The sequence below is a fragment of the Pteronotus mesoamericanus genome, unplaced genomic scaffold (genome assembly GCF_021234165.1).
Source record: "Pteronotus mesoamericanus isolate MK-2021 breed Mesoamerican mustached bat unplaced genomic scaffold, CSHL_Meso_final contig_730, whole genome shotgun sequence".
Classification (NCBI taxonomy): Eukaryota; Metazoa; Chordata; class Mammalia; order Chiroptera; family Mormoopidae; genus Pteronotus; species Pteronotus mesoamericanus.
The window spans coordinates 505,170-528,256 of NW_026555246.1; the positions used below are offsets into that span (position 1 = coordinate 505,170).

Here is a 23,087-nt window from a genome sequence, read left to right on the forward strand (position 1 = left end):
AGTCAGAATCTGCCACAGCCAAGAAGAGCCTAAAGAGACAGGACAAATAAGAGAATAGACCTTAAAAGTTCTCATTACAAGAACAAAAAAATTTGTAACTAGGTGTGGTGATTGATGTTAATGAAACTTGTTGTGGTGATTATTTTGCAATATATACATGTATCAAATCATTATGTTGCACACCTAAAACTAATACAATGTTATATGTCAATTATATTTTTTTAAGAAGAGAAAAACAGGGAGCGGGGGTGGAAAACCAAATGTAATACGGTATCTTGGATGGGAATTCTGGAAGAGAAAAAGGATATTAGGGAAATTAAATTAAGTATGAACTTTGGTTAATAATAACATATCAATCTGGTTCATTAATTAAAACAAATGTATCATACTAATAAAAGATGTAATAATAATAGGGGAAACTGGTGTGGGGAAATGATAACTCTGTACCTTCTTTGCAATATTTCTGTAAATCTAAAACTGCTCTAAAAAATAGTCTACTTTAAAAAAAGATTTTATTTATTTATTTTTAGAAAGGGGGAAGGGAAACATCAATTTGTGGTTGCCTCTCACATGCCCCCACTGGGGACTCAGCCTGCAACCCAGGCCTGTGCCCTGGATGGAAATCGAACCTGCAACCGTTTGGTTGGCAGGCCAGCACTCAATCCACTGAACCTCACCAGCCAGGAATCTAAAAAAGTCTATTAATGACAACAATAAAGTATAGATCAATAAATGAAGGACTTCATTCTTCATGGTGACAATGATTATTGCTGCCTTCTCACAGTGATATTTCAAAAATTACACAGGGGAACCTACATAAAGCATTAAGCACATAGTACATGCTCAATTCAGAGCACTTGCCCCCATTCTCCTAAATTTATATCGTCTGTTATGGAAGCCCCGGGCCCTATTGTGACTATTTAAATTTCAATTAAGTAAAATTAAATATATTAAAAATTCAGTTCTTTAGTGGCAACAGTCACATGTCAAGTGCCCAAAAGCTACATGGAGCTAGTAGCTACTAAATTAGTGCTGATAAAACACATGCCCATCATCACAGAAAGTTCTCCTGAACCCACACTGCACTAAATAATGCCTGGCGTAATCCTTCAGTCTTCTCAGCTCCTTCCAGTCCTTCTGCAAATGCCATCTTCTCATTGCTGACCACTGTCTTTCAATTTACTACTCCCACATTCCCCGTGCCCTTTCCTCAGTTAACTTTTCTTTTTACCACTTTTCACCACCTGATGTGGAATCCCCTTGATTTCTTTTCTGCCTCCCCGTCTAGCACTGCACGATCCAATGCAGTAGCCAGTCCAACTTCAGACGGGCTATGTTCAAAGATGGGTGAAGCAAAAAAAAAAAAAAAAAAAAGAATAATAATAATGTGAAGGCTCTAATAACTTTTTATATTGATTACACGTTAAAATAACGTTTTGGACATAAATTGTGTTAAATAGAACACAGTATGAAAATTAACATCATCTGTTTCTTTTTTCCTTTAACATGCCTACTAGAAATTTTAAATTATGCATGTGGTCAACATTTGTGGCTTGCTTACACTTATTTTTACTGGAGAGCAGTGATCTAGAATGTGAGCCCAATAAGGGCAGGTATTTTTGTCTGTTCACTGCCCATGCAGTGACAGGCAGATAGTAGATGCTTCACAACATTTTAATGGATGAATGTTAGGCTGTGCTTCTAGGAACCCCAGAGCTCTAACAGTCAAGACTGTTGGAACGCTGACCACGTCCCATACCCCGCCTCCGCACCACATCAGGTAAGGTTACTGAGGCCCAAACGATGTGACATCGGCCCCGGTCAAACCGCCCGTGGTGCAGAAAAGTTGGGGCCGGGATTCGAACATGGGTTCTTATCCCATAGCCCAGACGCGCTGACCCGTTCCTACCTTGTAGGGCGGTGACAGAGGCAGCAGGATAGGCATGAGCGGGAACATAGCATGCACTTGACAACGTGCATGGCTCTTCCATCACCGAGGTCAGTCGGCTTCCGTCAGTCAGACCCAATTTGGACCCTTCCGCGGCCATCGCCGGCCGCCCGGGTCTCGCCGGCCATAGAGCCCTTCGCAGGCAGCGCCGGGCGGAAGTCCCGCCTCCCCACACGCCCGAGGCGCCGCGACGGCCACATCGGCCAATGGGAAGCGTATCGTGGCAAACGCTGACCAATGAGTGCACGCGCCGGGGGGGGCGTGTCCGGGCCGCGGGCCGGAGCGGGTCGTGCGCGCCGAGGAGGAGCTGCCGCCGCCGCCACCGCCTCCGTCGCTGTAGCTGTTGCCGCCGCCACCGCTACCGAGGCCGAGCGGAGCCGTTAGCACCGCACCGCCGCCGCTCGCCCGCCTCGGAGCAGCCCCGGGCCCGTCCGCCCGCGTCCAGGTGAGGTGGAGGCCTTCGGTAGTGCTGAACTGGGTAGGCCGCGGGCAGGCCAGAGCTCGCCTGCCCGGGCCGCGGACGGCCGCGGGCCTGCACCGGCCGAGGCCCAGGCCGCACTGGCCTGGAGGAGATGCGCGCGGCCGCGGCGGGCGGGCGGGAGCTGACTGGTAAGGGCGCCGGCGACAGGCCCCGGGTCGGATTCCTCGGCCGCCGCGAGGAGCGAGCGAGGGGGACACGGCGTGGGCACGCGCCTGATGACCGGGCTCCACGATCGGAGCCTGGGTAGCCTTGGAAGCCGGGAATCCGGGGGCGGGAGACCAAAGCTAGAGACGAGGTAGTGGGGTGAGCGCCTTAAGCTCAGAGGTCACGGCCCAGGGCCTCGGTCCCCTGGAAATTCTGCAGATTCTTTTGTGGTCGTTGTCAGAAGATCGCGGCTGATGTGAGGTCCTTTTAAGAAGTGTGCAAACCTTTCAGTACGTATCGGAGTTCTAGAAAAACATAATTTTTGAACGCCATCTCTAACAAAGCTGTTTTGGGGGCGGGGGACATTTGGATTTGTAAAATTGTGTGTGTGTGTGTGTGTGTGTGTGTGTGTGTTCAAAAGACAAACTGCAGGCAGTTGAACAATGGGGGATGGACACTCTTCCTTCCCTTTCTGGAGTCCTTTGCTGCTAGGCTTGTTAAAATGGGTTTAAAACCTACTGGATACCCAGCAGGTGCGGAAGAACTTTGCTTGCTCTGTCGCTAGAGGAATAGAGCCCCCTTACCCAAAGTGGTCATGTGGGATCCAGATGGCCAGTGCTCCAGAAGCGGGAAGATGGGGAGGATGATTACTCTGGAGAAGAGTTTCTCAGCCTTGGCACTACTGATATTTCGGGTCCGATCGCTTTTGGTTTCGGCTGCCCTGCACATCGTCCGAGTGTTGAATAGCATTCCTGGCCTCTACCCACTAGATGCCAGCAGTATCCCTGCCTCCCCCACCCCTTGTGAAGATCAGAAATGTCTTCACATTGACAAAAGTCTTTCTGTCTCTGTCTCTCTCACTGACACACACACACTCACACACACACACACACGCTCATGTGTGAGAACCACCACTGGACTAAATAATCTTCCACTAAAGATTCCTCCAGCCCCTACTCTGACTCCTTAAGATATAAGGCTCCCAAGACCTTGAACAAACTCAACTGTGGGGGCCTTAGCTTTCTTATCTTATAAAATAGGATTGACGAGAATATTGCTGTGGAGATTTAAGAGTATGGGAAGCCCCTAGCATTGTGCATGACCTGTGAGTGGCAGTCACTGAATAAATAATGTTATGAAGTGTTGGCAGTATTTAGTAAGGATTTATTTTATGATTGACACTTCACAGACACTTATCTCCAGTCCTTGAGGTAGGTGCTGTTATAGTGATAGATCATTTGATACGACTGGCCTCATATCATAAGGTGGCCGAGGCAGGATGTGAACTCAGGCCCTCTGGCTCAGAGTCCTTATTGCTCTTAACCACCGAGTTTTACTGATTTTATAATCACAGGGGTCCAGGGGACCCTCAGGAATTCCATTCAGTTGTCATTGAGCATCTCTGTGTGCAGAGCCCTGTGCTGGGATCTGTTATAAAACTCTGCAGCTTCAAGACCCACCAAGAGACCAAAATATATGAACATCTGAAAATGTGGACATAAATAATGTTTACATTAAAACACTGGTTTTGATGGGGCAGAATTTCAGTTTGGATGTGTCTGAAGTCCTGGGGCAGCAAGAGGAGAAATATGAAAATAGCATCTTCCCGATGCCTACTTTGTTGCTTTCTCTCGCTCCTGCCTCCCATTTTTATCCTTTCTGCACACTCCAACAAGAGTTGTCAGAAACACAAATCCGATCGTGTCACTTCTGATTAAAAGTCTTTGGGCAGCACAAAACAATTTTTAAAATCTCTTCAGGTGGCTTAAAAGCTAAAGTTTGAGATTCTAGATCTTGCACATTCTTTTTTTCTTTTCTTTCCCCATTGCCTTTTAGAGAGAGAGGAAGAGAGAGAGGGAAACAGCAATGCAAGTGAGAAGCATTGATTGGTTGCTTCCCATACTTGCCCAGACCAGATACTGTTTGCACCCAGACCAGGGACCAAAGCTGCAACCCAGGCATGTGCCCCCGCCGGCAGCCTTTCTCTTATGGGATGACGCTCCAACCAGCTGAGCCACACCGGCCAGGGCCCTGCACCTTCCAAACCCTTTCTGATTTTACCTGCGCAAACTCCCACCCTCTTTCTACCTGTTGCCCCCACTAACTGGAATGCTGTTCTCCTCCACCTGGAAATTTGTTTCTCTTGCTCTGTGGCCCCTACCAGAGCTCATTCACCATTTGAAGCCTGACTGTCACACCAGAATAAACTGTTCCTCATTCGTGTCCTCCCCATCCATTCAATTTGTTGAATCAAATTAAATGCTGAACGGTGAGAAAAGTGCAGTTGCTCTCTTCGCCCATAGGTGGCAGTGGTGATGCAGCCTGGCAGACCTGAGGCTTTGGGTCAGAGACAGAGGTTGGGGGGACAGCCTAGGAAGGGAATTCAGTCTTGCTTCCTTCCTTTAAGCAACTGTCCCTGTTTCACTGCTGTGTCCTAGGTCCTGAGCGAGGCTCTGAGTAAGCAGCGGTGGTTACATCGTGTGCGTAAATTGTTTTGACCCACTCTGTTGAGTACATTGATGGTTAAGTGGCTAATGTGAAAGCACTGAAAATCAGGACACTAACAAATCACGGAGTGCTTCCTGAAGGAGGTGAGCATGGGTGCTGGGGAAGAGTTATTCGGGTAAAGACCCAGGGGAAGGTCTTTGCAGGATGCAGGAACAGCACTGGCAAAGGTATAGAGGTGGAAACATTTAGGTTTGTTCGTGGAACCACATGGGGTCTGGTACTTGAGGGGCAAGAAAGGTGAAGTGAGTAGTGGCTAAAGAACTCATGCAGCTGGTGCGCAGAGGGCTTGGCTGTCGTCCAGCAGGCCACGCCGGGGGGACAATTAAGGCAGTTTCAGTCCGCAAAGTAAAGCGGCCAGATCTATACACAGGAGGAAGAGTTGGAGGGGATAATGCTGAGGGATTAGCAAACCAGTTATGAGGTGATTCCTTTCCTTTAAATAAGAAAAATCAGGAATATGGCCCTGGGCTGTGGTGACAGGGAACTAAAGGGGGTGGGTTTGACATGCAGTTAGGAGCTAAAAGATACAGGACTCAGGGGGTATTTAGGCATGGGACATGAGCAAGAGACACACGATTCTGGGTCTCTGCCTGAGTGGCCAGTAGGCGGACATTGGTTGGTCACTAGGGAAAACAGAAGGTGAGAGAAGGAGCAGTTTAGAATGTGGACATAAGCTGGAAAGCAGATCACTCAAGTAGAGTGTGCATGTGCATATACAGACAGTGAGCGGGGAGGTGGCAGAAAGCGGTGCCTGCATCTCTATGTGTTGGGGGAACTCACTTACATAATCCTCATCCATCCCCACTCAACCTAGAGCCTCCATGTATATAGGCCAAGTCCATGATCACACTTTCATAGTCTGAAAATACAAAACGTAACTGCTTATCCATTGTCACAGGGAATGGGGAGAAGTGGAAGAAATTGTCCCCTCAAGGAACTTACAACCTGAGTTGGGGAGGAAAGACATAGGTGTGTGAGATTCAACAACTTCACATCGTGGCAGCACTGAGAGTGTGGAAAGAAATGGTTGGTCATTTTTTGGTTTTGGTGAAAGCACCAGTGTCCAAACTGGTCATCGCGATCAGAGAGGTGTTGGCAGGAGTTTCCAGGTGCAGCCAGTGGCCCAAGTGAAAAGAGAGGAGGGCACAAGGAGGACCAGAAGCCTGAGTGGACCAGTTCGGGCAGGTAGAGGGCCTGAAGGTGGATTTGGAGATAAATCTAGAAAAGCATGCCAGGGTCTGGTGATAGAGGGTTTCTAGGCACAGTCAGGAGGTGATCTTGGAAAATTGTTTTCCTAGGGAACACACAAGGGTGGATGGACTGGTCAAGAGGCTTTTGCAGTACTGAGGTAGCCGGGTAATGGCCTGAACTTGAGGGTCAAGACAGAGACTGCCTCTTTATCTTCTATGACCAGCGCCTTACTCTGTGCCTGGCACATGGTCGGCGCTCCATCTATGCTGGATGGAGGAAGGTTTAGAAGGGACCTCAGAGGTGAGTGGATCTAGCCTCCCATCAGAGACATTTATGCCAGAGGAAAGGGTCACAGGAGAGAGAACAGTCCAGAACAACCCAATGCAAAACTGATGTCACCATGAACAGAAACAGGGAAACGGAAGGAAGAGGAATGATTTGGAGGGAAAAGGCCAAGTTGGGCTTGGAGAGGCTGAGCTTTCTTAGGTACAAGAGATGGAAAGAAGTGGCTTAGAGGTCATGTGTATGTGCCACCAAATGAAGTAATTCAGGGGAGGAGGAGGTTTGAAGAGGGGGACGAGGACTGGAAGAGAGGAGACAAGGGTGCTTGCAGCTGCAGACAGGGAGGTAGGTCAGGGGCGCACACATTCACCTCAGTTTTGTTACTAAATTAGGAATGAGGGGACGGGACTTGAACAACTGTGAACAGCTTTAAGAGGCCAGCTGACTTGTGCAAGGTTGTATGTGTGACTGAGCAGGGAACTCTGAATGGGATCTTTCACTTCCACGGGGTGCTGTGATGGTGAGCCCTGGCTGGTAGAACCACACTGGCTTCCCTGGAACCCAGGCCCATTAGAAATGGCATCAAAGGTTGGATTGTTTCTAGGGTCCCAAAGGCAGAGGGTTGAAGTATTCCTTAGTGGACCTGGAGGCAGGTAGTGAAGTGGGTACTTACCCAGAACTGTCCTGGGTGCTGCAAAGCAGCTGGTAACATCTTCATTTTGCAGGTAAGGAAACTGAGTTTTGGGAAAGGAAATGATGGACCCACAGTAGTTCCGCTGATTAGTATTATGGTTAATATCGGAGCTCAGATCTGCCAGGCTCCAAAGCCCATGGGATTTTCCTGCTTTGCTATGTTGCTTTGTAGTTCGGTTGAAAAGCCCTGGAGTGGGCTTGACCAGCCAAAAAGAAGCCGGAACTCTAAGCAGGGCTCTGGAGCTGATCAGGTCTTTTTGGGCTCATGGGGCACTTTGGGCCAGAAGTTGAACTTGGAGCTAAATCTAGACAATCATGCTGGGCTGGTGATAAAGGGTTTCTAGGCACAATCAAGAGGCGACCTTAGAAGATTGCTTTTCTAGGGAAGAGACAAGGATGGAAGGTGTAGTCAAGAGGCTTTTGCAGCACTGAAGTGGCCTGGTAGTGGCCTAAACTTGAGGGTTGGAGCTGCACTTGATCTGTTTCTGCCCCAGGTGTCTCAGCCTGGCAGAGGTGGAATTGCTGTGACTTAGCTGGAGCCACCCCAGGCAGACGGCTTTCCTTTCTGTGGGCTATGGGAAGGGGTGAGTAAGAAAGCATGTACTGTGTCCACTTGCGCCCTTGCCTCTCATAGCAGTTATAATTGGGTCAGTTAATATATTCGGGGTTTTTTCTGGCACCAGAGTATTTCCTGGGGGACTTTATATTCCTAAGGCTTTTACCCTGAAGAACTCAGAATTTTACATCTAGAATGACTGATCGAGGCCCACCACATGATATATGAAGTGTCAAGGTTGAGCCTAGAGATACATTTGATTGTTCTAGTTTTGTTCTTGTTCAAGTAGTTTAAAAAAGTCTGCTCTGTGACTATAAAACGAGACAGATTCTTCGGGGTACCCAATGGAAACCAGTCTTGCAGTTTTACGTATGCACCGCCTTTGTATATTTTTATGTTATTTCTATACATATCTCCCTTATATATGCAGTACTGTACGATACTACTCTTGTGAACAACATTACTGACTTCACACGGACATCCTGGATTGTTTAATATGGTACGATGGGGCTGAAAACCCTCAGATCATCCAAACAGGACTTCTCCATGATGCATCCAGTTACTAGAAATATTTTTTAGTTACCTTTTTTTAAAGGTTTTTTTATTTACTTCTAGAGGGGGGAAGGGTGGGGAGAAAGAGGGAGAGAAGCATCAGGGTGTGGTTGCCTCTCACATGCCCCCTACTGGGAACCTGGGGCAATGCAGGCCTGTGCCCCTCACTCAGAGTTGAACTAGCAACCTTTGGGTTCGTAGGCCAATGCTCAGTCCACTGAGCCACACCAGCCAGGGCGACATGTGATTCTTGAATGAGTTTGAGACCCAGCGTCTGTCCTCCCGCTGCTGCTGTGTGTATCTTCCTGAGGGACGCAGAGTTTGCTAGCTACTCTGGGTTTGCTCGGCAATCCTTAGGTGACAGTGATGTAGCCCTGGACCTCAAGGCTCTCACCATGGACGTGGGAGAAAACTAGAGTCCGAGTGATTCATACAGTGATAAAGGTTTACACCAGTGGTGTATGGGCACTGGGAACAAGAGCAACCTTTTGTCCTGGGGGCCTTTTTAAAGATAAATGAGGAGGTGATGGAGAGGCAGACGACGCTGCAAAGGGAGCAGCTGTGCCAGAGGCCTGGGCGCAGGAAGGCCTGCGGCATGCTGGGGGGCGGGGCTAGGGAGGGGCAGAGGGCTGGAGGGCAGGCTGGCCCCAAGGTGAGGGCCCTTGTGTTTCATCCCTGCTGCGTAGTGACAGCTTGAGGCCTGGCCCTGCCACGTATTAACAGTGTGGTACCTGACCACAAATAAAGCATTGTAACCTCTGAGCCTTGGTTGATGGTGACACCATGGAGAGGGGAGCTGGCTGGACGTGGCCGAATGTGTTGACTTGTTGGGGTCTCCGGGACATGCACATGGAGAGACACACCGAGGGAGAGGAGACAGGGCCAGGCAGGCTGAGGCAGCGGAAGGTGGCCATGACTGGGAAGTCACTGATTGTCAGGAGGGAATGAAGGCCCGGTTGTGGTTGGAGATTGTGGGGACAGGAGCTGGTTTGGAACAGGTCAGGGGAAGAGACACAGAGAACAGGGTGGAGTGGCCGCAAAGTGCCATGAAACTGTGCCCTTGGAGAGTTGGTTTCTCCCTTGTCACCAGTTGACCAAGAGCTGGGCCCAGAGGCGGCTGTTCAGCGCCAGTGGGCATCAGGGGGAGCCAGCATTCTGGGAAGCAGAGCTGCCAAGCAGAAGGTGCACTTTTTAAACCTTTGAAAATTTATTTTTTAATTCACTCTCTTTGGTGTAGAGTTTTTTGATTTTTGACAAATGTAGAGTCAAGTGACTACCACCATGATCAAGATATCAGAAAGTTCCATCATCCAAGAAACAAAAATACAGTTGACTCTTGAACAGTGAAGGGGTCAGAGGTGCCGAGCACTCACAGTCAAATCTCATGCAACTAAAGTGGGTCCTCCACATACATGGATTCCCAGCCATGGATTGGAAATACTTCCGTATTTTGCCGCATGTAATGTGCACTTTTTTGCCCAAATGTTTGAGGGAAAATTAGGATGCACGTATACATGGGTAGTACTAATTCCCTGTCTATATAAATGTTTTGAATTCCTTTATCTATGCTTATGCGTTAAAAAGTGTTACTCTAGAAAGCAATAATGATATCCATATGCAAAATAATACCTTGGAATATCATAATCGGTTTTGTTGAACTTTTTAAATTGAATTAAAAAATTAATCTGAAAGATTTTTTCCCCTGAAAGTTTGGGACAAAGACATGGGTGTGCATGATACACAGCAGAATACAGTGTTTCCTCAGAGCTCCTCCTGCTTCCCGCCCCTGGCAGCCACTGTCCTGGCCCTCTGGTGTTGCCTTTTCCAGAATGGAATCATGCAAGGTCTAGTTTCTTCCAGCAAAATGCTTTTGAGATGCATACAAGTTGTGTGAATCAGTAGTACCTCCTTATTGCTGAGTAGTATTCCATTGTGTGGTGTGCCGTAGCTTACCCACTAACAGCTTGAAGGACATTTGGGTTCCAGCTTTTGGCTGTTATGAATAAAGTTGCTGTAAACATTTGCGTATAGGTTTTTATGTGAACATGGCTTTCATTTCTCTTGTATGAAGACTAGGAGTAGGGTTGGGTCATATGGTAAGTGTATGTTTAACTATAAGAAACTGCCAGTCTGTTTTCCAAAGTGACTGTAACATTTTTGCATTTCCACTGGCAATATATGAACGTTCTGGTGTCTCCACATCCTCCCCAGAGCTTGATATTGTCTGTTTTGTTGCTGGTTGTTTGCTTGCTTGCTTGCTTTCTTGTGCGCCCGTGTCTTATCATAGTGGTATCTTGATTCTCATTCTAGATGGGGAGTGGTCTCTTCTATCTCGGTGTGGTTTTGATGTGCATTTCCCTAATAAGTAAAAATGTTGAGCATCTTTTCATGCGTTTATTTGCCATCCATATATCTTCTTTGGTGCAGTGTCTGGTCACACCTTTTGCCATTTTAAAAATTGGGTTGCTTTCTTATTGTTAAGTTTGGAAAGATTTAAAAAAAAAATTATGTTCTGGCCCTGGCTGGTGTGGCTCAGTGGATTGCGTGCCAACCTGCGAACCAAAGGGTTGCTCGTTTGATTCCCAGTCAGGGCACATGCCTGGGTTGCAGGCCAGGTCCCCAGTAGGGGGCGTGCGAGAGGCAACCACACATTGATGTTTCCCTCTCTTTCTCCCTCCCTTCCTCGCTCTCTAAAAATAAATAAATAAAAACTTTAAAAAATTATATTCTGGATTCAAGTACTTTTGTAGATACGTGATTTGCAAATATTTTCTTCCAGCCTGTGGATTGTAATTTTCCTAGCATTGTCTTTCTACAGAGCAAGTTTTAAATTTTGGTGGTATCCAGTTTATCAATTTCTTTTAAATGGATTGAGTTTTTGATGTCGTATCTAAGAAATCTTTGCCTTACCCAAGGTCACAAAGATTTTCCCCTAGAAATTTTCTATCTTTACATATGAGAATAGAGATCGACACATTTTTTTTTCCCTATAAAGAGCCAGATGGTAAATATTTTCAGCTTTGTGAGCCATGTGGTCCACAATTACTTGACTCTGTAGCTGTGGGGCTTTTGTAGCTATAGGAGCCACAGACAGTACATAAACAAATGAGAGTAGTGTGTGCCAATAAAACTTTATTTATAAAAACAGGAAGTGAGTCACATTTGGCCCCCAGGCCATGGTAGTCCAGCCACTGCTTAAGAAAGGTAACTACCAGGCATAGGAGACACACCACCCTTCTCTGGATAGTAATAATGGAATAATTACTGTGCATCCATGAAGGCAGAGTGAGGGAGAAGGCAGAAGAGCAGGTTTCTAACTGAACAAGGGTGAAAGAGAGTGAGGGATAAAGAAAAACAGAGGAAGGAAGAAAAATGTTAGAATCACATTCGGAGCAAAGTGCATTTTAATTTCTCAGAGTTTACCCTTGCACTTTGATTCAGGCTTCAGCAGATGTTTTTGTTTGCTTTTGAGCTAATGATCTCAAAGTCTCCTAACTATAGACAGTGTAACAGGTTTGTGGAGTTTTTCATGATTGAACCTGTTAATGCCGGTGGTCCTATGCTTTCTACTGAAAATTGGTATTTATCTCGCCATTCCCCATTAATGCATATTTAACTTACAGTCAGTGTTTTACTTTTACCAGCCACGGGGGTCATATGTTTCCCTCCACATGTGTCTTTATTCCTGTAGAACAGATTCCCAGAGTTCTGAGTCCAAAGGTAGCATTCACATAAAAAATCTTGGTAGGCACTACCAAGTTATCCTTTAAAAAGATGGTACCATTGCACGCTTGTGTCAACGGTGTCTAAGAGTACTTCCCCCTTATCTTTATGCTGGATGCATTCCACCTGCCAGGCAGAAAGTAGCATCTCTTTTCATTCACATTTCCTTCGTTATTCATGAACTTGAGCTTCTTTCCATGGTTTCCTAGCCGTTTGAATTGCTGGAATCTAGTCATTGCAGCTCATTCTTTTGCCCACTTCTCTGTTAGTGATACATCCTTTTTTTTCTTACTAATTTGTAGATGCTCTGAATGGAGTTTTCTCAGCCTCGGCAGTACTGACATTTTGGGGTTGGATAGTTCCTGGTGGTAGGGGCCGTCCTCTGCCTTGTGGAATGTTTAAAAGCATCCCTGGGCTCTACCCACCATATCCCAGTGGCAGGCACATGCACACCCCCTCACCCCCAACACTGACCCTCCCCCTCCAGTCGTGATGACCAGAAATGTCTCCAGGCATTCGTTGCCCAGTGTCCCCTGGGGACGAAATCACCCAGGGCGAGAACCACCAATCTGAGCACTGTGACAGAGCGGTTTGGCCCTTGAACAGCACGGGGATTAGGAGTGCTGACCTCCTGTGCAGGCGGAAAGCCGCCTGTGAAAATACAGTGGGCCTATGAGCCGTACGGGTTTGAGCCGCAGGGGCCCGCTACGGCATGCCAAAGCCTGCGGGCTTTCAGTCCTGCGCTGGGGGGACTGTATTTCCTCCCGGTCTGCAGCTTGTCTGCCTCCGATGCCTTTTGCCATACAGAAGTCTTTAACCTTATGAAGTCTAACGTCCCAATTTTTTTGATGCAACCTACTTTATCAAGAGCAGGGAACAGAACATTTTCAAATAAGTAAAAGAAATGTTGGGACATTGGACTAACACTGCACGTTGTATATGGCCTAAAGCAAGTTTGAGACAGGAAACCATACCCAATTCCTCTCTCAGTGTTGATTCAGAGGGTAGGGGGAAAACCCCTGAGCAGATGCATTTGCGTTTTTATGTAACTGCTGGCAGGGCTATTTTTAAAGAAGGCTGAATGCTCCTGAAAGCATAGAAAGCCATGCTGGACAGTAGGGATCTGGAGAAGGGGATGGGCTGCCTCCGAGGCTACCAGGCTAGTGGGCAGCAAGGTCTCTTCTCAGTGCTGAGTTGTTTTAGGCCAGGAGTTGGGGGTGGGTGTTGAGTGCATGTATATTTGAGGCAGGAACGTGGGACAGCTGAGCTTAGGCAGCTCGTAGCAGTGCTTGTGAGCGAGCCCAGTGCGCACGCCCTGTGCTCTCAGAGGGGTCTTGGTGCCCTCAGCTGCACAGAGGGCGACTCTGCTCCAAAGCTATCCCTGGGATCTGATGTTTGTCACTGAGAGTAGAGACTTCTGCAGGCGACTGAAAGCTTCCAAAACCTGCAAGCTCTCAACGTCAGCTTTCTCTAACCGCTAGAGCAATCCTAACCTCCTTCCCGGCTTGATTGGGATTTTGGAAGAAAGGGATGCAGAGGGCCGTTGCCTGCCTGCTGCAGGACAGGTGAGGTGTGCAGGTTGGATATGCAGACTGTTCCGTACCCAGCCTCACCAATCGGTAGTGTATGTGGAGAGGAGGAAAGGCAATCAGAAATCTTTGGACTGCTCTGGAGAGACAGCCCAAATGCTTTTCATGGGAGCTTGAGTGACGGTGTAGAAATTCTTTGTATATTTCTTTGAAGCCCTCTTAGTAAATGGAAGTGGTTGAACTTGGAGTTGTTTTAATAAACTCTATTTTTTTTTTTTAAGATTTTATTTTATTTTAGAGAGGGGAAGGGGAGAGAAAGAGAGGGAGAGAAACATCGATGGGAGAGAAACATCAGTCGGTTGCCTCTCACATGTGCCCCAACTGGGTACCGGGCCCACAACACAAACATGTGCCTTGACCGAGAATTGAACCTGCAACCTTTTGCTTTGCGGGATGACACCCAACCAACTCAGCCGCGCTGGCCAGGGTGATAGAATTTATTTTTTTAGAGCAGTTCTAGGTAGGTTTACAGAAAGATTGCAAAGAAAGTACAGAATGGGTATCCATATACCTCTCTTCCAACACAAAGTTTCCCCTATTATTAACGTCTCACACAAATGTGGTATTTTGTTACAATTGATGAACCAATACTGATACATATTAACTGAAAGCCATAGTGGCTTTAGGGTTCATGCTTGGTATCGTCCATTCCATGGGTTTGGACAGATGTAGGAAGACATGTATCCACCGTTATAGTATTACACGCAGTAGCTTCACTGCCCCCAAAATCCTCTGTGCTTCGCCTGTGCGTTCTTTCCTCCCCCTCCTCAACTCCCAGCAACCACTCGTCCTTTTATTATTTCCACAGTTTTGTCTTTTCCACGGCATCATGTAGTTGGGATCATATAGTATAGAGCCTTTCAAGCTGGGGTGTTTTTTTGTTTGTTTGTTTTCATTTAGCAATATGCATTTAAGGTTTCTCCATGTCTCTGTGGCTTCATAGCTCATTTCTTTTTATCCCTGAATAACACTCCCTTGCGTGGGTGGTGGTTTCTCAAACTGGCCTCCCAAAGGACACCGTGGCTGCTCTTAGTTTGGGGCAGTCGTACACAAAGCTGCTGCGAACACCCGTGCGCAGGTTTCTGTGTGGACTTAAGCTGAAGTAGTGCTAAGGAGAAAACTAGGTGCTGATGCCTCATTTGCTTGGTCCCCCGCGCGGCAACATGAACAGTAGGAATTTACTTGGTTTCCCTCTCCTGCAGATTTTTAAACAATACAATGTCTAATGGTTATGAAGACCACATGGCCGAAGACTGCAGGGATGACATCGGGAGAACGAACTTAATCGTCAACTACCTCCCTCAGAACATGACCCAGGATGAGCTGCGAAGTCTCTTCAGCAGTATCGGTGAGGTGGAATCTGCAAAACTCATTCGGGATAAAGTCGCAGGTAAAGAAGCCAAGGCGTTTTCGTAAAGGGGGTGCTTGTAGCTGCTAAGCACTGTCTTCCTGACCTGGGACTCTACTGCGTAAAAGAGCCACAGCCTTGCAGTGAGGCTTGTGAGGTTTCATTTTTATCTCAAACTCTACTTCGCCACTGCCATAGTGCAAGGTTAGACGTAGGTTCCCGAAAGAGGAAAAAGTCGACCTCGGACAGAGAGCATGTCCAAAATAAGATGGTGGGAGGGAAGGAGAACGAGGAGACACCAGAAACCGCGTCTGCTCCGAGAGCCGGAAGGGACCGAGGGAGGATGGACTGGCCTGGAGTGGGCCCGCCTGTGGGCGGGCCAGGAGGGCCCATCCTGCCTTCCCGGGCTCCCGCACCTGGTCGGGCCTGCAGCCAGAGGGCTGAGTTCCCTCATGGGTGGCCTCTTATTTGGTTCCGGCCACCTGCACTGTTTGCTGTCCTTCCGTCAACTTTTAACTTCTGAAACACACTGACCTTGAACCCTCTGTGGAGGTGGGAGCAGGGCAGCCACTCAGCAGGCTGGCACCGAGCCTGTGTGGGGTGGGTAGGCAGACTCAAAGCCCCTCTTTCCACTGCCTCACAGTGTGACCGCTAAGCCTCAGTGTCCCCATCCATAGTGTGGGGGTGGTGGCGCCTACCTTCTGCAGGCCCAGTACCTGGTAAGGCCCTCATTCTGAGAGCCCAGTTTCAAGGACTCTTGAGAAGAACATGGAAAAAGCAGGTATTGTGATTCTTTTCTCCCCGGGGAGGAATATTGTTTGAGGGAGCCCTACCCCTCCCTCTCCTCTACCTCCTCTCCTTCCCCTCCTCCTCACTGTCTTCCCCGTCCTCCTCTTCCCTCTCCTCCCTCTCCTCATTGTCCCCCTCTTCCTCTCTTCTTCCTCCTTCACCCTCCTCCCCTCTCCTCCCACCTCCTTTCCCCCTTCCCCTCTTCCTCTTTTCTGCTCTGGGAGCTGAGGAATGGACAGTCCTCCCAGGAGGGGCCTGGCTGCCACCTGGGTTGTGGGACTATGCGTCCCTACACTGAAACTAATTTAAAAGTAAAACAGTATTTTTATTATGGAAATATAATACTATCTTATTCAAATTTACATGTAGAGTAAGATAATGAACTCCCTCTACTCCTTGTTAACTCCCAGCATTTGCCAGAAGTGGGACAAGGCCCACCCCTGGGACAACTGCTGGAGAGGCTGGCTGACGCCATGTAGGGGATTGTTTCACCAGAGGGGACTTGGAACTCAAGAGTCTTTTAAGGACCCTTCCAGTTCTGAGACTCTGATTTAATCAATGTCTTCTAAATAGGAACTTTAAATAATACACAAAATTCTATAGTGTTAGACGTGTTCTAGAAGCCACTATCTCTCTCCTGTTCCAGGAAACCATCCTGAATGAGTCTTTGTTCGCAGGGGTTTTGAAATTCTCCTGTGCTGCTAGCAAGTCTTGCCTTTCTCCATTTACCTTCTGGGGGAGGGGTTCTCAGCCCCGTTGGTGTTCCTCTGTGTGGCAGCCTGATTTTGCAAGCATTCTCACGGTTCCTGATTTCTTTGTCTCTTCATTTGCTGCGATTTTCAAAGGAACGTGCACTACGGTAATAGGAACACCTAGATTTGGTGGGATCTGGTGGGATCGGCTGAAGAAGCAGAGAACTGGTTTTGAGAGAGCAGTAAAATTGTAGTTTGAAAATTTTCAGTTCAGAGATAAACTTTTTCTTACTTTTGGGCAAGATCAGTGTAGTACTAGGAGTCTTGGAGTAAGTGGGCCTGGGCTTGCATTTCAGCTCAGCACCTTGCTAGCAGCTCTTAAACGGGGTGAGTGTAACTTTATGAAAAACCTCTTGCATTCTCACTCCTCCCCTGCCACCAGTGTGAGACTCCCTCACTGGCTGGTCCTGGGGCAGCGGCCTTCCACCTCACTGCCCGTTCTTTGATTGCACTGCTCTGGGGGAACCCGGCCCATGGAGGCCTTCCTTCAGCTGCTTTATCCTGGCCAGGCTCAGGCTGCCCGCACCAGAGGGAGACTGGGGCCCTGTCCAGCCAAGTCCCCAGCTGAGCTCAGCTTGCCACGAGGGCTGTCCCCATCCTCCGGAGCAACCTTGTCATCGTGGTTCCCCTTGTGACTCCTTCACCTCACCTGACGACTGCCTTCTGCTCCGCAGCCATCTCCATCTCTGTCCTGGACCCTGGCCCTTCTCTGCCCCCAGGAACCTCAGGCTGTTCACGTGCCCACTCCTCTGGACCTTTGCGAGATTGTCCCATCCACATTCAACGTGCTCCAGTCTTGGCTCTCTTTTAAAAAATCTTTTTTTTTTTAAGGGGTTTATTTATTTATTTACTTAGAGGGGAAGGGAAGGAGAAAGAGGGAGAGAAGCATCAATGTGTGGTTGCCTCTCTCACACGCCCCCAGCTGGGGTCCTGGCCTGCATCTCAGGCATGTGCCCTGACCGGGAATCGAACCAGCGACCTTTTTGTATGTAAGACGATGCCCAACCCACTGAGCCATACCAGTCAGGGCTCTTTTGAAAAATCTTGCTGAGATTCTCCAAATTCCTGTAACTCAGGTTTTCTCCATTTCAGCGCTGTTGATATTTGGGACTGGATAATTCCTGTGGGGGGCCATCCTGTGCCTTGTAGGGTGTTGAGCAGCATCACTGATCCTCACCCACTAGATGCCAGTGGCACTTTCTGAGTTGTGACAGACAAAAACTGTGCCCAGACATTACCAGGTATTCCCTAGGGGGCAGAATCACTCACGGTTGAAAACTACTGCTCGAGCTGTTGTCCTCCTCCTCCTGGTCACAGCGCCAGCAAATTGACTGTCTCCTCTTTCTTGGAAGCCCCTTCCCTTGGCTTCTGTGAGCCGCTCACCTGGATCTCGCCTGCCCCGGAGGCCTCGCTGTGCCGCTCTCGCAGCCCCTTCCCAGCCGTGCACGTCAGCGGTCCTCGGGGTTACTCCCAGGCCTCTTCCCCTGAAGCCTAGGCTGTGATGAGCGGGTGTGCTCCAAAGCTGAGCCTCCCCTTTGGTTTGCCACCTGCCTTTCAGCCACAAAGCTTTTCCGAGTGTCAGACCCCTCAACCCCTCAAATTCACTGTTTTCCAAACTGACCTTGACTTTCATACAAGCCAACTGCTTGTTTCCCAGTGTCCCCATCTTAACAGATGGCGCCGCTGTCCACTCAGTGGCTCTGGTCAGTAATCTAAGCGTCACCTTTTACATGTATCCCTGGTATTTGTCCTTCTGGATGTTTCTGTCTCTTTTTCTCCATGTCCCCTGCTTTCATCCTAGGCCAGACCACATTGTCCTCTGCCTGCATTACTGCTCTTGCCTCTTGATTGGCCACCTGAGTTCGCTCCAGGCCACCCCCACTGCAGAGGAGCAGTCTCCTCAGCAGTCCACATGTTGCTCTCACTCACCTGCTTTAACACCTCTCGGTTTAGGGCCCCATGTCCGTTAGGATGCCTTCCCTTGCTCAACCCAGTCAGCTTCAGATGCTTCTCCTCTAGGTTCCCATAGCAACTGGGCAGACCTGCAGCATGGGTTTGCACACTGCACTGAAGTTGGGACTTCCTTGTCCTTTAGGTTCATATAATTCTCGGGATCAGGAGCCTTATTCATCTCTGTATCCCTGGAGGTAGCCATAGTCTGTTGAAGGAATGAACAGTGAAAGGGTCTAGGGATTGGGGGAGAATGCGTATCAGCATGGGCATTCATTCACCCAGCAAATATTTGTTCAGTGCCAACCTCGGGCCAAGCCCTGGTGACAGGAGGGATGAGGGACAGGGTGATGGCTGGGCTGCTGAAAATGTTTCATGTGGTGGCCTCAAGATTCAGAATATTTCTGGTCAGCCAGGCCTCCGCCCCCGCACTGGGGACATGCATTCGTTGCCTCTTCCATCCACAGTCACTATGTAGCCCGGCCCTGCTCTCTGTCCTGATGTTTGGTCCCTCTGCAGATGCCATATCGCCCACAGGGATCAGGAGTTGGCCTTCACCCTCCTGGACTGTCTGTCCTGCTGGCCACTCAGTCCTCAGTGGCCAGCTTAGCTTTTTGCTTGCTCCTTCCTCATTGCTGTGCATCCCTGGTCAGAATAAAGCCATTACCCCTGCCTGCGGTCAGCTCTGAAGTTTCTTGGGGCCTGTCCCCCGCCCCAGCCACTGCTCCCCACCCGCGCACCCTCCCCTTGGGCTGGCCTGAGCTGCTTGTCCTTCCCAGGCATGCCCTGCGGCCGCTCTTGTGTGAGCATTTCATGGAGGCTGTTCCCTCGGCAGGAATGTCCTTCCACACCCAGACAGCCTGATCATTCTTTTTCTTAATGCAAATCACCTTTGTTCCTTATAGAAAACATTTTATGTGAGACAAGAAGGAAGAAAAGTTTAAATTACCCATAATCCCACCCTTGTGGTTCATGCCCTTCCCAACTGACTTCTGTACATACTCCTGGCTGTAAGCAGTTGTACTCTTTTACAAAAATGGGCTTGCGCCGTCCAGGCTGTGTGAAACACTCTTCTTCCTGTACCTGTGAGCATTTTTCTCTGTCATTGAACATAGCTATTTCCTCATCATAATGGTCATATGGTGTTCTGCTGTATGAAGGCTTGGAGTTTACAACAGTTTACTGTAACTCTTTCTCTAAGCCTCACTGAGATAAATATCTGGCACAAATCTTTGTTCACTGGTTATTTCCATAGAAAGACTTCCTAGAAGTGAACCAACAGATGAGAGAATGTGTATAGTCATCTCGTATCCGTGGTTTTGCTTTCTGTGGTTTTAGTTAGTTACCCCTGGGCAACCACTGTTCAAGGATATTTAATGGAAAATTCTGGAAACAATTCATCAGTTTCAAATTGTGCATTGTTCTGAGTAGCATGGTGAAGTCTCACCGACCTGCTGTCCTGCCTGAGACCTGTGACTCGTCCCCATGATCTGCATGCTCCCCGCCCACCAGTCTCCCAGCGGCGTCTCGTTGTCAGGGCGACTGCTGTGGTCGCAGTGCTTGTGCTCCAGGGGTCCCGATGTCACTGCGCGGTGGCCCTGAGGCGCAAGGGCAGCGGGGCCAGCCGCTCGGCCAAGCCCCAGAGGCGCCCTGGGTGAACGCTGTGTGTGTAAGAGAGACATAGCACGTGTAGGGGTCCGTGCTGCATTGGGGTTCTGGCACCCGCCGGGGGTCTTGGAGTGTACACCCCAAGGGGAAGAGGGGACCGCGGTGCTTTCCAGAAGCCCCGTGGCCCATACTGCCAACCTGCCCTCTGGGGGGTGCCCAGTTCACACTCCCTTCCCCCACCAGCCCGTCCCGCCCCTGGGCAGGCTGGGTTTCTCATCTTTGCCAGCCTAACTGAGAAATGGCATCTGATCCTAGTGGTAATTTGCATTTTTTAGGAAAAACTGCATTTTCACATATTTACTGGCTTCCTTTATAAAATACCCTTCTGATCCTTTACCCATTTTCTTTCTTTTGTGGGTATTTGTTTCTCATTTATTGCCTGATTAGTTCACACATTCCCCCCCTCCCCCCAAGACCCAGCCTCTCTCCCTCAGTCAAGCCTCCCCTTGTGCCCCTCGGACCTCTAGAGAAGGAGCCTGACTGCGCCCACCCGCCCGTGCGGCAGGGCGGGCGCCTGCCTCGGCCGTGCACCCTGGGCCAGCCCGAGGAGCACTAAGGGGTTAGAACAGTCCATCTGGCTACTCTGGTCTGCAGATGGGAGCTGAAGGGCTGTGGAATCACCTGTCGGTTTTAACTCCTGCCCTAAGAGAGGAAGTCTGTTTGGGTGTGGAGAAGCGTCGCCCGACAGGGTGGGTGCGCAGACAGGGTGGGTGCCCAGCGCAGGGACCCACAAGGAGGCGGGGCAGGCTCGCTTTTCTCCAGGCAGCGGCTCTCAGAGTGCCGGATCCGGACCAGCGGTAGCGCCCAGCAGCCATACCCTGGGAATTGGCTGTCCGGTGTGTTTGAACAACTGACATTTAACTCTTCTGAAGGGAGGGCAGTTCTGGGGCCAGGGCTGATCAGAGAATCAGAACTGAGGAGCCCTGGGCCTGTGGCCAGAATGGCAATGGTGGCGCTTTCCCTACTTTTCCAATGTGAGAAAAGTGAGAGCTGGGGGTAGGGCCAGCCTCTAGGACGTCCCTTGACCTTAGACTCAGGGCTTGCTTATGCTCTGTCCCTGTCCCTTGTCCCTCTTCTGTTTCTTTCCCTCCTCTTACCCCCCACCCCAGTATCTCCCCTGCAGAATGCTGGCCCTGCCCCAGCTGGGCCAGGGAGCACCCACGCTCCCCAGCCAGACCGCAGGCTTCTGTCATTTGGGGCCGGTCTTCCATCGCCCTAAACGGGGAATGGGCAGCCCCTGACCTGCCTTCATGGCACTGAGTCTAGCCGGCTCACTGCCTCTAGAGGGCACGAGAACCATCTGTAAGGAGCGCAGGGGTGTCGACTGCCCTGCCTGCCTGGCTCCGCGCCCCCAGGCGCTGGAGGATTCTGGGGAACTGCATCATTACCTGCATGGCTGTGGACCCTATTAGAGAAAGAGTAACTCGGGGGCACCTGGGACTCCTCTGGATAACCGTGGGGACCTCTGCTCTCTGGGGCCCCCCACCTGCACTTTCAGCGTCAGCTGCCCCCTGGGCATGTTGGGATCCGAGGGAGCTTTCAGAACCACAGAAGCCGCCCGCGCTCCTGCTCCACTCCACCCCTGCTTCAGTTTCACTGGTCTGGGGTGTTGCCTGGGTGGTGGTCACTTTTAGAAGCTTCCCTGGTGATTATAATGGGCAGCCAAAGACGAAAGTACTTGGATTATGGTGAAGGAAAGGGTGGAAGTGGGTGCTCAGCACCATATTAAGTGCTCTGGTCTACGGCCTCATCAAGTGGGTGAAAACCAGGGGCCCCCCTTTGTTCCTCCCCCACCTTTCTTCCTGCTGCACTCAGCTGCCCACCACAAGGGGAGAACAGATTGGGAGGACAGAGCCAGCCCTGGGGATGGGAGTACGCAGACGTCTGTCCCCAGCCGGCCCCAGAAGGCTCAGCCCCGTCTGGGAGAGCTGGCAGGGGAGCTGCTGTCTGGCATGCTAGGCCCCCAGAGCTCCCTCCTGCATCAGCCCGCCTGCAGGTCTTCTCCCTCCTGCCGCTGCCCTTCCCTGGAGCTCACTGCCCTTGTCTCGGACCCGCTCAGGCTCAGACTTCCCACGGGGCTCCGCCTGCTTTGACCCACTCTGCTCTCTACCCAGCGGCCACCTCTGGCCCTTTCCCCTGTTTCCTGGGACACACCCACCGTCATCACCTCAGAGACTTGGCACTTGCTCTTGGGCCTGGAATGCTTGCCACCCCGAGGTGTTGCTTTAGATACCACCTCCTCCAAGGGTGCTCCTGGCCACCCTGTCTACTGAGGACCCATCCTGCCGGCCTCTCACCACAAGAGTCTCCCCGTAGCACCTGTGTGGTCGTTTTGTTCCTTCCTGCCTTGCTGGTTTGTTGTCTGCCTTGCCCGCTGGGTTGTGAGTTTCACTAAGGTAAAAACTCTTCTGTGATCGTCTTCAAACCGCCCAGCCAGGCTGGCCTGGGATATGACACCCACTAGATGGACAGTTAGTACGGGTGGACTCGTTGAGAACTGGAGTCGGGGGCAGGACCGGGGAAGGTAGGCAGCGGCCGTCTGAGGGTGTGTGACTTCCCAGGTAACATTGGCACATGCGGGCACACAGGTAGTCAGGTCACCCAGGACGACTCTGATGGAGAAAAGGACCAAAGGCAGAACCTCGGGGACCATCTCAATGAAACGGGAAGGGAACGGATTTAAAGGACAGCTGGAGAGAAAGAAAACCTGGCGTTGTTGTCAGACCCTGGGGGAGGTGAGAGCTCAGGAAGCGATGTCCTGAAACTTTCAGTGGGGCAGCACCCAAGTGTCATGGGTGGCCTTGCTGAAGGTGCTGGCAGTCAGCATTGACCACTCTGGGGAGCCACGCTAGGCCACTGGGCACTGGGGTGGGGCTGGGCCCGTGTTTCTATGCCAAGAGGAGCCACCCGCAG

The 23,087-nt window shown here is 49.9% G+C and overlaps 1 protein-coding gene across 2 annotated transcripts in view; it reads left to right on the top strand.

The window, feature by feature from the left end:
* The first annotated feature begins 2,215 nt into the window (after positions 1-2,215).
* ELAVL1 (ELAV like RNA binding protein 1) overlaps positions 2,216-23,087 on the top strand; it is a 37,230-nt gene continuing 16,358 nt past the window's right edge. Inside the window, exons 1-2 of one of the 2 annotated variants that reach the window (XM_054583333.1) lie at positions 2,216-2,393; positions 14,870-15,057. In XM_054583333.1, coding sequence (XP_054439308.1) covers positions 14,886-15,057 — 172 coding nt within the window. In that variant the 5' untranslated portion in view covers positions 2,216-2,393; positions 14,870-14,885. Of the gene's footprint in view, positions 2,394-5,045; positions 5,165-14,869; positions 15,058-23,087 lie in introns of those variants that run through there. The other variant, XM_054583335.1, reaches the window with a different exon arrangement.